Source organism: Anabrus simplex, chromosome 1 (genome assembly GCF_040414725.1).
Source record: "Anabrus simplex isolate iqAnaSimp1 chromosome 1, ASM4041472v1, whole genome shotgun sequence".
In the NCBI taxonomy this organism is placed as follows: Eukaryota; Metazoa; Arthropoda; class Insecta; order Orthoptera; family Tettigoniidae; genus Anabrus; species Anabrus simplex.
In genome coordinates this window covers 1408544265-1408560046 of record NC_090265.1, presented here as the reverse complement: position 1 = coordinate 1408560046, position 15782 = coordinate 1408544265, and the positions used below count along the sequence as shown (strand labels likewise).

Genomic DNA, 15782 nt, shown 5'->3' with positions numbered 1-15782 from the left:
ATCCTTTACTGCAACATTTGTGTTTTATTTGCTCTGAATTTGTAATCATATACTCCTGCAGTGATGAACTACTTATCACATCACTTGCGAGTAAAATGACCTCATCCTTGAGGACGTTTGTTTTGTTTTTTTTCCAGCAGTGTATGTACCTTTAGTAAACGGATGAACAAAATATAAAATACCTGACTTTGTCTTGGCAATGACAGGTATCACTCTAAGTGGCACATTTATTTCATATGTGTAGATTTAAAAACTGTACCTTGGATTATGAGATGTCTGGCATTGAAACTCGATCTTGTTACACATGTAGTGTTGAGCAGCAAAAATATCACGATGTAATAAATAACATCATCATGTTAGTGTTCTGTAGATCAACATGAAACCAGGAGGTGATGTTACAACATTCAAACGTGGCTTTAAAGACTGTGCAGGCACTGACTCTTCCTCTGAACCAGCTCTGCATGGATGGTAGATAGCCCTTTCTCCTAATATAGTTGTGCCTAAATTTACTTACTTTACTACAATATGAATACATGTCTGACCAGGATTACCTGCTACAGGATGGAGTGGACCATACAGTCCGCAACTCGATGCCAAGTTTGGATGGTGGTAAAAAACCAGCCTTTCTAAATGAGCCAACTTTATTAGGAGGTTGCTTGTCCTCCCAGTGGAGAAAATGCCTCTGAATTCCAGAATGAAGTGTATGTTCTCCAAGTTAGGGGCAGCTGCAAAAGGCACCTGTTCTCCAGATTAGGTGCAGTCTCATTCAAATCTGGCAGTTAGGTAAAAAATGCCTTTTGGTGTGGGGATCCCACCGTAATAATAGTCTATATGAAGCTTTGAAGTGAATTAGGACAAGGAGGGGGTGAAATGGAGGTCAACAATCCACTGTCCTACCTAGAAATTCCCTGGACAAGGATAACAGAAGAATAAGAAGAAGAATTATGGTAAAGTTTAGCAGCCATCTCACAGATGTATGATACCAGTTGAGGGTAAACCAGTGGGATGGTAATTTTTTTTTTCCAATCCACGAGTACTTCTTCCACACCACACTTAGCAGTCTATGAAGCTGTAGTAGTACATAAAGAAATAAAATATTAGCCCTTTTCCATGGTCTGTCGTTTAGGGCAAGGAAACTAGGACAAGGATAGGAACACACACAAGTGACCCATTGATTACAGTATATTTGAACATTTAATTGCTCCCTTTCCATTGCATTTATAATAAGAATGTTGGAATGTAACATATTCCTAAGTCAGGGTAAGTAACAGTTAAAAAACATAAAAACAGGACATTCCATTGAGTATTTCCAAATGAATAATGTATAGCACATAACTAAAGCATTCAGAGAATGATTCCCCACCCCCACCCCCTTCCAGCACAGTCAGTACAATTTGTATCACGTAATGTCATCTTCCCCAAAATGTTTCTCCTAAACTGCACTGTCCTTGTAAAATATAAAAGCAAACTAAGATCATGTGAGACAATAGGAAGGACACTCCTACCACAAATTTATGTTTAGAAGATTTCTTCACTTTTTTCATCTGCCTCTGGCCCACAGCTCTCTGTGGATCTCCTCAGTGTTTGTGCAAGAATATCATGTTTATCATCATAGCTCCTTGCTGCTGCAGAACCTGATGGTCATTTCTTCTCTGATTTTCTCTTTTTCTGCATTCTTCTTTATCAGATGTGCCTTTGTAACAAAATGCTGTGGGCCCTTATGGACAATAACCTACACTGCCACATCTGCTGATCTGATTCTATATTCTACAGTTGCTGATGCTAATTTGGTAAATCTTCATTTGAGAATGTAAATATACAGGGATTTTCTTTTCTTCCCCTCAGCATTTATTTTGAGGTAAAAGCAATGGGTTTCTACAACAAATCATATGTGAATCTCCCTCATTGACTTGCAACTTGTGGAATGTGGTTGATGATCTACATCCTGAGCTGAATCTGGCACTGTCTTCAATTATTTGAGCCATCTTTCTTTCTAGTTTTATAATTGTTAGGTTCTTCAGGCTGCCTAATTTTGAATAAAACTGAACTACTGTACCTGAAAAAGAAAACATATAGCAACAGGATCACCATATACCTGAAAAAGAAACACCTTAAATAAAACATTTAGTTAATGGAATTATACTTGAAAAAGAAACAACTTGTTACCAAGTAGATGTATTTATTCAAAATGATAGTAGTTTCGGCAGACTGAAGAACCTAACAGTTATAGAGTGACTGAGACAAAAATGAAAAGAGATGGCTTCTGATATCACAAAAAATATTTCTCTCTTCATCTCTCCAGCCCAACTTCCCTCAGCCAATTTGTCTTCTCAGACCCAACAGCATTAGGCTACAAGGACTAGGAAGGGTTCAGTTACCCATATTTCATGAACTGTCTTAACTCAAAATTCAGATTCTTCAAAAATTCACAACACTTCCTCTCTCTCTCTCTCTCTCTCTCTCTCTTTTTTTTTTCAGTAATGAGCTAGTGGTCCAGACATTACAGTAAGCTCCAAAATCCTGAACATCATAATCTGAAGATAATTACTGTTATATATTTCACAGTAACTTTCCTTATTCATTGCTCTTGGAAATGATTTCATTTACTTTATTTACTTTAGGATAATCAACAAATTGTCCCCTTTCTATGTTAACTACACAAGTAGAAGTGGGATTTCAGGACTCTGTTGATATTTTAGATACGCCTGCCTCATAAGAAAATTACTAAATTAACCTACAGAGGTATTTTCTGTATTCTGTCAACATTCTGAAAATCTGGATTCTAGTGTCTTCATGTCCAAGACTTGTTTAATTATAAGTATAAGAGTATGTAATTCATAAGCATTTCAAATGTGACATTAGACTTCAAATTTTCATTAACTGTAGAGAATTAATTTAGAGAAAGCTAACCTAATACCTTAAAGAAGGATAGGTTAAATTACATTCAAATTCTCGTAGCCAGAGAAGAGTTTATCTTGGTCTCTGCTGATTTGATGTTCAGATGGAAGAATCATGGTGAAATTCAAAGTTAAAAATCGTATTCCTACATTTATCTGCTGTGTAAGAATATTGCAATGTATTAACAATGAGTAGGGCCTACCTTACCCAGATTTTCACTGTTATTCTATTGAACTGAGATGTTTGATGCCAATAGTAAGCAATTAATTGCTGGCTTTGTGTCAAGGCAGCCACTCCTCTGAAACCCAGCTGATGGTCAGGGGATTTTTGTAAACAAGAAGTAACATTTTTAATGTTTTAATTCCACATAAAACTAGAAGTCTTTCGGCTATGATCATGATGTCAACAGTTACAAAAAAATTATAAAATTTTTCGATGAGTAGCTGTGCTTTTATCATCATGCAAACCCAAGCTGAATACACATCCTCTTTTTGCTGGGAAGTCCCATTATTTTATGCTGTCCCGTCCGTCCCATCTGTGTTCCTTTTCATACGTTTATATAATTTTGCAACATTTTGGTAGCAGATGGTAATGTAAAGTTTAATGATCTTGGATATGTGTAAACTTGTTGAAAGAGTGAAGAAATGCATTTTCCTTAGGGTCTGCATATTAAATTAATAGAATTTCTAGCTATTGAGAAAAATAATCTTGATTTTTTACTTTGATTTATAGTGCTGAAGATGGGTTGTTGAGTAAATTAAAAATTATGTGAAGCCTGCAGAAAAGTTACTAAAATGTCAACACATCTTGTAATTCGTTCTTAGTAGTTGCAATTGCAATATTAAAAAATTTAAATAAGTTATTTAAGTTGTTTCTATGGTACAATGTTAAATAAGAATGTTATGATAGCAGATGTCTCACTTTAAACCTTCAAAAATATGGTCATGCTGAGCAAACACCAAGTTAGTCAAGATATACAATACTGACTGACTGAACCATTTGAATCCATATAATCAGAAATAAAGTCCAAATTGTTATTTAAACCAATGTTTAAAAAAATAAATTTTAAAGTTAATATTTGAATAAAAATCAGTATTTCATCGATTAAGAAGAAAAACACATTTCAGAAATAGGGGAAATTTAATACTTTGTGCATAAAAAATACGTAGTTAAATTTTAATCTTTATAATAGTGAGTTTTTATAATCTCCTAGTGACAAGCTTGCAAATTTTAAAACAGAAAGATTGCTCTTATTAACAAATATTCGATTAAACAAAGAATGATTTGAGCTTAGTAACATGATTTTACCGGGCGAGTTAGAGGAGCGAGGCTGTGAGCTTGCATCCGGGAGATAGTGGGTTCGAATCCCACTGTCGGCAGCCCTGAAGATGGTTTTCTGTGGTTTCCCATTTTCACACCAGGCAAATGTTGGGGTTGTAGCTTAACCTTAATTAAGGCCATGGCCGATTTCTTCCAACTCCTAGGCCTTCCCTATCCCATCGTCGCTGTAAGACCTATCTGTGTCGGTGCAACGTAAAGCAAGTAGCAACAAAAAAAAAAAAAAAGTAACATGTTTTTTCTGACTGAGCTATCAGAAACAGGTGTATGAAGACCAAGGTAAATTGCAACCTTAACATGGAGAATTTGTGATGTAATTTCATTTGGAAAGTTTCCAGCTCCATGGTTAAATGATTAGCGCACTGGCTTTTGGTCCAAAGGATCACAGGTTCGATTCCCAACCACGTTGGGGATTTTAACTTTCGTTGGTTAATTCCTCTGACTCAGGGGCTGCGTGTTTGAGCTCTCTGAATCATTAGAACTAATCTTAGGTAGGGTCCCATCCTCATAGACGTGCAGGTTGCCAATACAGCATCAACTTGAAAGATCTGTACCAGACCTCTCTGGAGACAACACGCCATTATTATTATTATTATTATTTGGAAATGGAGAACTACTGTTGGAGAGTGAACTGCAAACTACATCTGCATAACTGTAGGTAATTCAGTTCAGCTACAAATTTATTTTTTCTAAAAAAATTGCACCAAAGTAGCCAGTCTTCTTTTCTCACTATTTTAAACATTGTAAAATGAACCCAAAAATATTTGCAGTCTTGGACCATTATTTAGTCTTTTGTGCAATATGTACATACCAATCATGTTACAACCTACTTTTTACTTGCTTTGCTAATTCCTCTCTATTTTCCCTGAAATATGTAAAGTTACATGCAGGAAACTGAAGCTTGACTTCTCACTGGATTACTCTTCTTTTAGCACCTATGAAGAGGAAATATTTATTTCTCAGCTTGAAAAAAAGTACCATAACATAAAAGTTGTATCAAAAATTAATTACATGATATTTTAAAGTATTGTGTAGCAAATATAAAAATGTTAGATTAGTATCAGCAGCATATTAGTTGAAACATGCTCCTTCCCATTTTGGACTTCATGTGCCATATAGCCTGTAAGCGTAGATATGGATTGGTCTGACCATTAGAGTTGGCCTTTTACATACTTCTGAATTCTGAGTTGCCTTGCAAATAAGCTCTTTCCTTGTAAATTCACACAGTAATTCTATACAACAGGATTTCATAAGAAAATAATTTACTATTAAATTTTTCATGGAATTTACTCATTGTTCAAGTTTATAAAGTAAAGGTAACCATTTCTAATGCAATATTCTAACATCTTTGCTACTTTTGCCTCTTAACTCACACAACACATGGGAAAGACTTTCTGTAAACAATATATTATATAGCCTACAAATTTACTGAAATGATTTCCTTCACTCCTTTCAGTGAAAGTCATTAATATGTGCATATTCATTTGCATACATATAGGTACTCACTCAAACCATATGATTAACATGTATTACATTATATAAGTAAAAGAAAATTAACTGCTATTCACTTCATAAATACAATAATGTATAAAAATATATGCTATAAGGAATAGGAACATAATGGAATTAACAACACAAGTAGATACAATTCCAAAGTAATTATCAAAACGTTGATGAATTATCTTTATACATTATCTGCACATTCACAATAATTATCAACTTAATGATGTTGATGATTATAATGTTGATGATTATGACTATAACAGTAAAGATGGCTGTGATTGTGATGGTGGTGAGTGTAACAAAATATGAAATTTCAATACAGATTTCTGTCTGTATAGGTCTAAAACCTTAATTAACACACTGAGAATATTAGCCTAAGTGTCCTTAACTTTTAATACCTAATGAAAATAGTTACAAGAAAAAACAGAAGATTTTGGTAAATATGACCTGTCCCTTTCAATTGGAATGTTTTGTTGCAATGTAAAGCAATGAATAACTAAATAACTTAAAATGATTAAACAAAACTGAGTAACATCAAACAGTTTTGATGCTCCAACACACTTTTAACATAGACTCCTAATAACACCTTAATGTTTCAATCATTTTTGAATGTCCTCAGTTCTATTACACAATATTTTACCTTTACAATAGTCATTATAACCCTGCCTCAAAACAGACAGGGACATTACATCACAAAAAGCATTCTTAAGTTTCTTTCTTCAGACAGTTATAAACCATTAGGAATTATTTGAAGAGTTCGTCACTTTGGATTACACCTGTGCTGGTTTCTCCTTGCCGACAACCACGAGAATCTTCTGGAGGCAGCGAGTTATTACTACTGCAAGAATAGATGAAGCAAGCATTATGCACAGTTTTGAATTTTTTAAAAAAATAGTAATTTCAATACTCAGAGTACTGACTTATACTTTTACACTAGAAACTAACATATTCAAAAGAAGTCCTGATTAATCACTACAATCAGCTTAATAACTGTATAGCTCTGTTATCTCGAACTTCAAAAGCATAAGCTAATATAATTTAAAATAAATTACAAGGGGGGGGGGGAAAGAAAGATACAGCAGAGTATCACTTATCCGATGTAAATGAGCTGGCGGGACATCAGAGTATAAGGAATGTTGGTTAAAAGGAAAAGAGAATACTTGCAGATGTCTTATTATTGATACAGTTGATATTTACAGTATGTCCAATACAATTAAAAGTTTGAACATTTAAAGGTGTTGATATAGTTGAAATTTGTTTTTATAAAGTTTTTAAGTTTATTCTCTTAGAAAAATACATCAGTGCTGGAGGTTTATTCTTGTTGCTCCCTGTAGTTCAGTGCTGCTCAAGGGTACTGTATCCTTTATTGTGTGCTACTTTGGCACTGCTTTTGTCGACTATGTACTCTTCCTGTTCCATTTCTTCTTCATCATTGTTTTAGAAAGGCGTCAGATAAAACAGAATGTTGGACAAGAAAAGGTCGGTTATGAAGGACTCTGCAGCATGTTTTATTTTAACAAAATACCTACAATGGAACGTACGTCCGTCCGTCCGTCCATCCAACACTATTGATCTGTATTTAGGATTGTCGCCCAGGTGACAAATTCCCTATCAGTTGTGTACCAAGTCTTTTCTTAAATGATTTCAAAGAAGTTGAATTTTATTGAACATCTTGCTTGGTAAATTATTCAAATCCCTAATCAATTGTACTGGTTTTCACAGTATTTACACATGATGTGAAAGTGGTAGGGTCAGTTATAGCAAATACAAAGTACAGTATACTACACATTAGTTGACATTTTGCTTGTAGAAGAAATGCTACTACTACATAAAGGGCTCCTGATTCTTTTGGACAGCTTTTTTAGCTATAAGAACAGCCACAGTTTTCTTTTTTTCACTTATACACCCTGTATAACTAGTACTCACCTCTGCCATTTACCTCATCTGATGCATCTATCTCTGCTATACATCTCCTCAACATTGCTCACTAATATTTCCTGGATCTCCAACATTCTCATCACAGAATATTATTTCTATGCATCTGATTTAACTATGCACCTTTTCTACTCCAGCTTTTATACCAAATATGACTCCTCGTAATAAAGCCTGTATGAAACCAATTCTACTCATGTCACAAGCCATCTATACACCTCACTGCCAGCTGTCATGCTGGATGTAAGCTATTTGTAAATCCTTCATTCATTTGCAATGAACTCTCATGCTATTGGTGCAAAACTTAGGGACTTCTAGGTGCTGTCATATAAAAGAGAGTGTAAAAATTTGCTTTGTGTTCACCACTTTGTTCTGTGCCACACAAAAAAGGACCTTTTGTTCCTGTGGCTGGTCTACAGCTAATACCAATATACCAATATAGTTGGTCCGTTATTGGACATTATAAATTTTCCAGCTAACTCATTCCTGGTTGCCAGCATTTCGCCCCAGTGTGCTAAGTTGGGCTCATCAGTTAGTAAATAGCACACCTACCAAGACGCATGGCTAGTGCATACCATGGAGGCCACTGCATAGGCTACTTGGAGCCACCGGCAGTGCCAATGCACTATGAGAGACCTTGTCTCATTTTCAAAAATTGATGCCTGCCTGGTCATCAGATGATAAAGATGTTCCGATATTTGTTCCAAATGAGTAAATACAAATATTTCAGGTTCCCTATGGGAATCAACATCTTTATAATGGTCTACAGCTCTCAATTCTGGTAGCCAAGACTGTTATGCTTTTGGACTTTATTCAATTGGTAATTATCTCTCTGCGAACATGCAATGAGCTCCATGCAATGTAAAAAAAAAAAATGCTGGGCTTGGTTGGACTTCAGTTGAAGACTGTGTATTGGAGTATTTCCTTGAATAATAATAATAATAATAATAATAATAATAATAATAATAATAATAATAATAATAACAACAACAACCACCTTATGGTCCAGCCATTGCATTTGTGGTCCACTTGGGTTAAATGATTGCATGTGCAGTGATCCCCTATGAGTGTTCAGTCAATGGGAGTGCTTGTTTCTCTAATTAGCCATGTTCCTATGAAATATATGGTAAGAGTGTGCGTGAATTTTATCCCCTTCCTTTTAAAAGTCAGCATGATTAAGGATCTTTTTTGTGAGACAGTACCCAGTGCATTCCAGAATGTCCTGCATGCTGCTCCAGCATCGAGAGCTTCCTCCAATTTCCATAAGCCATTCTGAATTTCTATCTAGAGATTCTTAAGTGGAATTGCCAGAATGTTTTCCACCACTGCCTGCTAGCAGTCTCAAGATGTTCCTCCTCCTTACGCTGTTCGTCCATTATCATTTCCTGTGTTCCAAAGTTTGCACATTCAGCTACGTTTTCACTGCTATTCTGACATGAGAGAGAGAACTCTACCGGGTCTCTCAGAACTTCTGCCTCCATCATCATACAAGAATGGAATTCAGATAATTATAATTTTGATGAGGAGAGTAGGATTTTGGAGATATTAATAATTCTGGGTCCTGCTTCCTATTCTCTTTGTTCTTTCCCTTTCTCCAATTAGAGTTACTTTTACATGGTACTGTACTAGATTATTTTGCCATGACATTTTCCTTTAATCTTACTGTATTGTTATTAGCCTACTTTTGTGTGTTTTTTGGCATTTCATGGGAGTTTTTCATGGTTATAATTTTTCTTCCTTTGTTATTATTTGGCCTCCCTTTTTAGGGTGTTATCTGGTTACTTTGTACTGTTTTATATCTATGTATAAAACATATTTTTGACTGAAAACAAATATATGTATCTATGAAAAGTTTGAAAGGTTCATTTGCCCTGTTCTTGTTATTAACTAGTGAATATTTGCTAAACCAGTACCTTATTTGTTTGTCCTATTTTATTTCCATGATCCTTTGGGTTCAGTAGCTCCTTCCTACCCTGTGGCATACTTAGCTGAGCTTACCTTTCCCTAGGTCACTGCTCTCTGTTAAGTTTACTTAGAATTGTATCTTTAATATTATTTGCCATTATGTTTTCACTTTTAACTAAATGTATTGTAAAAATCTGGTCTGGATTGCAAGGTAAACCCTCCAACCTGGTGACTTGGAAAATTCAATTTCAAATTTTATAATTGCTCCGCTCACCTGCATAAGGATTCTTTGAACTTTGATAATGAATGTATTCCTCTTGAAAATTGTCTAGTACGAAGGCCATAATTCTTTAATATAGATTAACCATGCACATCATCCCAATCTTCAGACTTTCCAGAACATGTGCAGGTAATCTGATATCATTAGCTTTTATTACGTGACCGCTGCAAGGAGTTACTAAATTACCGATATCAATGTTTTGTTCCGTCAACATGCTGTGATTGAATTCCTTGTTAACGAAGCAATTCCTGAAGCTGAAGTTCACCAGAGACTTCACGCTGCTTACTGAGATGTGTGTATGGGTGCTAGCAGTGTTCGGAGATGGGTAAAATATTTTAAAGATGGAAACAGGAGCATCCAAGACCAGAAACGTAGTGGGCGCTCTCAAACTGCTTCCAGTGAGTGCAACATGAGAAGAATTGATGACATCGTTAAAGAAGACTGACATCTGTGAGTGAAATTGTGGCATGACTTACAATAGGACACGGTGCAGTGCAGAAAATGATTCATGAGTTAGGCTATCGAAAAATTTGTTCCCGCTGGGTCCCACGTTTACTCATTGCAAATCACAAAGTTCAGAGACAAATCATCACTCAGAACCTTCTTCAGAGATATAGAAATAAAAAAGATGATTATTTGATGCATATTGTTATGGAGGATGAGAGCTGGTTTCAACATTATAAACCAGAAACAAAACGAGAAAGCATGGAATGGCACCCTTTGAATTTGAAAAAAAAAAAAAAAAACGCCAGTGAAGTCTGCTAGCAAAGTTATGGGCACTTTCTTTTGGGATGCAGAGGGTGTCATTCTGGCTGAATTTCTTGAACCTGGGCAAAACATAAATGCTGCCCATTACATTGAATCGCTTCACAAGCTTCGTTGTGCATTGCATGATAAACGTCCTGGACAAGAACATTATCCCGCAACATGATAAAGCCCACCCCCAACTATGCTCATTTCACTAGCGAGAAAATTGAAAAATTTGGATGGGAAGTTATGCCCCCGTCCTCCCTACAGTCCCAACCTAGCATCCTCTGACTGCCATCCTTTTGGTTTTGTGAAGGAGCAGATGAGAAGCCAGCGCTATGAGATGCAGGAGGACGTGAAGAAAGCAGTGTATCAGTACTTTCAGCATGCTGGAATGAACTTCTATCGTCAAGGAATTTTTAAACTTCCACAACAGTAGGAGAAATGTGTCCAAAGGAATGGAGATTATGTTGAAAAATAAACAAATAAACTTTTTTTTTTTAATGTTGCTCATAACATTCCACATGGCCCTCATATATATGCTTCTTCTCCAGATGGCTCTTTAGGCAATTAGGCTGACTGCAGTGATTTTCATGCAATTATGTTAGTAAGCTTATCGTCGGTTGCCTTGGAGCTTTGCATAAATGAGAATATTCAATGTCTGAGTAGGTCTACTCAGTTTGGAATGTTTCGGTGAACAAGAACTTGTTGGCTGTCATTCAACATTCTTTTGCATGAAGAACCTGTGTATGATCACCATCATTTACTACAATGCAGATCATCATCATCATCATCATCAATGTCCCACTCCAGTCGCCCGGGTGTGGTTAACAAGCCTCCTCCACTCCTTTCTGTCCTTCCACTTTTCCTGCTCCATTACTTCCGCCACAGCCAATCCAGCTTTTCTAATGTCCTTCCAAATCTGATCTATCCACCTTCTTCTCGGTCTTCCAACTGCTCTCTTTCTCTTAACTTCTCTTTCCAATTCCCTTCTTGCTACCCGTTCTTTTCCCATCTTTTCCATGTCCAAACCATCTCAGTCTTGCTTTCTGTATGTTCTGTACTAACGGTTCTATATTTAGCTCTTCTCTGATTTTAAATTTTGGAATTCTATCTCTTCTTTTCTTTTTACCTGATGTTCTTAAAAATTTCATTTCTACTGCTTGGATCTTACTGTCTTGTCTCTTATTAGTTACCAACGTTTCTAGTCCGTATGTTATAACTGGTATGAAATACTGTTTATATAATGTTAATTTTGTTCACTTGAGTACTTCGTCATCCCACAAAAGTTCTCTGACTTGATAATAAAATGTTGTACCTTGACTTAGTCTGTTATTAATTTCAGGGTTGATTTAATTACTTACATTAATAATGCTACCCAGATATGTAAACTGTTCTACATTCTCTAACCGTTCTCCGTCTATGTTCACTTGACTTCTCTTTTTCTCTTTTCCACAGTGTATGACTGCAGTTTTCTTTTTACTAATTACCATTCCAAACTCCTTCAGATTTTCATTCCAAATATCTAGTCTCCTTTGTACTTCCTTTTCTCTCTTTTCCCAAATCACCACATCATCTGCAAATACCAAAACATTCACTTCATCACTACTGATACTCTGTTTTACACGTTTTATGATTTCATCCACCAATATAATAAACAATAATTGTGACATTGCACTTCCTTGCTTGAGACCTTTTTTTGCATAAAATGTTTCAGAGTCACCACTCCCCACTTGTGCACTGCTTTTACTACCATGATATAATATTTTTATCTTGTTAATTAATGATTTTGGTACATTCCTTTTCAGTAGGCATTCCCATCCATGTTTTCTCTTAACTGTATCATAAGCTTTTTCCAAATCCAAAAATATGAATATGATTTCCTTGTTCCAGAAAGGAAAAGATGTTTTTTCATCATCGTTCGCACTGTAAATATCAAGTCTAGTGCTGATCTATTTGGTCTAAAGCCATATTGTTCTTCCTCTAACTGCGTTTCTATTATATATCTCGGTCTGTCTATGACTTTCTCCGTTATTTTTAGCCCATGTGATAATAATTTTCACATTTCTTCCTATTTCCTTTTTGAACAGTGGTACAATGCTTCCTTGTTGCCAATCTTCAGGTATCCTTTCATCCTTCCATATAGCATTGAGGGTTCTGTATAGCCATTGTAGTCCAATGCTTTCTGCTGCCTTAATCATATCAGCATTGAATTAATCTTTTCCACTTGCTTTACCTTTGGTCATTGCTTTCACTGGCCTTTCAAGTTCCAACCATGTTAATGGGTTCTCTTCTTTTTCTCCATCTATTATTTCTTATCTCCTTCTTCCTCCAAGCAGTCATCCTCATAAAGTTTTTTAAAATACTTTGCCATCACCTTCTGAAGACCCTTTTTGTCATGTACTATGGATCAATCTTCTCTCTCTAATGCCTTGATGTTTTCTTGATTTTTTCTTTTTGATTTATTTACTCTGTATAATAGTTTCTGATTTCCTCGACCATCTTGCTCAATTTTGTCGGTAAACTCTCCCCAATATTTCTCCTTTTCTTCCTTGATACTCCTCTTTACTTGTAGTTTCAATCTTTTGTATTCCACATGTAACCTTTCTATCTTATTCTCATCCCTGTGATATGTTTTTTTGCCTTTCCTTATCCATTTCTTTCTTCACCTTTTTCTTTTCTTTTATTTCTTTTATTTTGTCTGTCCACCACCATGTCTCCTTTTCCATAACCTTTGCTTTAGTTTTCCCGCATACCTCAATTGCTGCTTCCACACATGTCTGTATTAAATTGTCCCACTCTTGCTTCTCCACTTCTTATTCCTGTGTTAGGCAAATTCCCTTTTATACAATCTTGGAATTCCATTCTTTTATCCTCCTCCTCCTCCTCCTTCAATTCCTAAATCCTGATCTTTGGTTTCTTCTACAATACAATTTTAGGGACTTTTTCTTTTTTTAAATTCCACAATCAATAATCTATGATTACCTTCCATACTTTCACTGGGGATTATCTTCGTATTCATGACGTATCTTCCCCATTCTCGGTCTGTTATTATAAAATCGATGAGTGTTCCATACTGTCCATCCCAACTATATCAGCTGATCTTACGGCTATTCCTCTTCATAAACTATGTGTTCTTTATTATCAGGTTATTTCTGATATAAAAGTCCAAGAGTTTCTCTCCATCTTCATTTCTATCACCATACCCATGTCGGCCCAGAACATTCTCATATCCCATTCTATCAGTTCCCACATGAGCATTCAGATCTTCCATTATCATGATCCCCTCTCCAACAACATGTGTTTCCATTTCATTAAGGAACTCTTTCTTCCACACTACATCCTGCCTGTGGAGCATACACCTGTATTATCTTCAGTAGTTCCTTGTTTACATGTATATGCATTTTTATAATTCTTTCATTCACATACTCAACTTCAGCTATTGGTTCAACATTCTGATTCACTACAAATCCCACTCCATTTCTTTTTTCTTTACTGTTACCCATCCAGTATAAGGTGTACCCCTTTCTTAGTTTCTTCATTCCTTTCCCTTTCCATTTTACTTCACTTAATCCTAGGATGTTGAGTTTTCGTCTCTCCATTAGGACAATCAATTCATTTTCCTTCCCGTTCATTGTTAGAATATTTATTGTTCCAAATCGGGTTTTGTTCTCTGATCTAACACTTGCACAAACATCAGCATTATCATCATACTGTGCAACTGTAGTCGGAGACTTGTCAATTCCATTTGCATTTTTAAACTTCCATCCGAGGCTTGTATTATAGTTGAAAGCAAGTAAAAATTTACTCATCTGCTGACCTGCTAAGCCTAACGCATCTTTCAGGGTTTACTCCCTTAGCCTTTGAAGATCCCTCTTCTTCACAAGGCAATGGTTTCCTTTTCTAATTTTCCTCAGAGAGGATGAGTTGCCTCATCCACCATCTTTGCCATTCCGAAGGTCTCCTTCTCTGCCTAAAATGCTATTAAGGTCTTCACCCGTAACCCTCGGCATGGGTTCCACGTTATACACTGTGAGACTGAGTCCCTGCCTGACCTTAGCTCTCCTTCACACCGGCCTACTGATGTGGAGGATACCCACCCCCGCAACGTGGATGCGCCAGACAATGCAAAATGAGATAAATATTGAAATCTATACTGGTGTATATAACCTGTGATATTTTCTCAACCAGTAATATATTTAATTAGCTTGTTATAAGTATACAATTACATAATTATTAATTATATATTTTTCACTTAGAGATTGTATAACCTCCTAATAACAATAGCATACAGATGCTCAGTAATGTTTCTTGTAAGGAGAATTGCATATCAAATAAAGGACTGTATTTTTTTTTTATTTGCGTTTAGGCCATCTGTGGACCACGGTGCTTGTGTTCTAGCTGTGTTTTTGTCGTCGTCTGCCCCTTTTAGCGTACTGGATTGTGTTCTTAGTGGCCTCTTGAGCCTTCCTGTTGGCCCAGTATTCCTTCATTTTATTGCTGAATTCTTTCCTGCGCTCCTCTGACCAATTCCCGGCTCCTTTGTGGCTAGCTGATGTAAGGGATGTTAGGAAAGGTTTAGTTTTGACCATTAAACGGTATGCATTTCTGTCAGTAATGGCGGCTTGATTAATATTAAGCTCTGCAAGATCTTTGTCCACTTGTTTGGTCCAAGGGAATCCAGTAGCTTTACCTTTGTTAGCAACCTTGAAGATCTTATGGGATAATCTATTAGGATCCATTCTGTATAGGTGTCCATAGAAAGTCAGACCTTTTTTCCTGATGGCATCTATGAGGTTTTCTTGATGCTGGTAGAGCTCGTTGTTGGGTTTGTACCATCGCCTTCCACCTGGTAGGATCCTTGGCCCTATTATTCTTCTCAGGAATTTCCGTTCTTGCACTACCAGGGCTCTCAGTGGGGTCTTTTTAGTTAGGGATAGGCATTCTGCTGCGTAGAGGACTGATGGTCTGACTACTGCATTATAGTGTCTCAGTTTTACATTCTTTGATAAATGCTTTGAGGCATACAGTTTTCTGCAGGCATGGTAGGCCTTGTCTAACTTGATTCTCCTTTGTTCAAGAGCCATCGTTTCACTTAGTTCCTCCGATATCCACTCTCCGAGGTACTTCACATTTTTAGCTCTCTTGATGTGTTTTGTATCACTGACTCCCATTGTTG

General features: G+C 36.2%; 1 protein-coding gene across 1 annotated transcript in view; it reads right to left on the bottom strand.

Annotated features, from left to right (window-relative positions):
* Nucleotides 1-1175: 1175 nt before the first annotated feature.
* Nucleotides 1176-15782, bottom strand: part of LOC136858375 (Y+L amino acid transporter 2) — a 498889-nt gene continuing 484282 nt past the window's right edge. Inside the window, exon 12 of the mRNA XM_067137871.2 lies at nt 1176-6577. Coding sequence (XP_066993972.1) covers nt 6575-6577 — 3 coding nt within the window. The 3' untranslated portion in view covers nt 1176-6574. The remainder of the gene's footprint in view (nt 6578-15782) is intronic.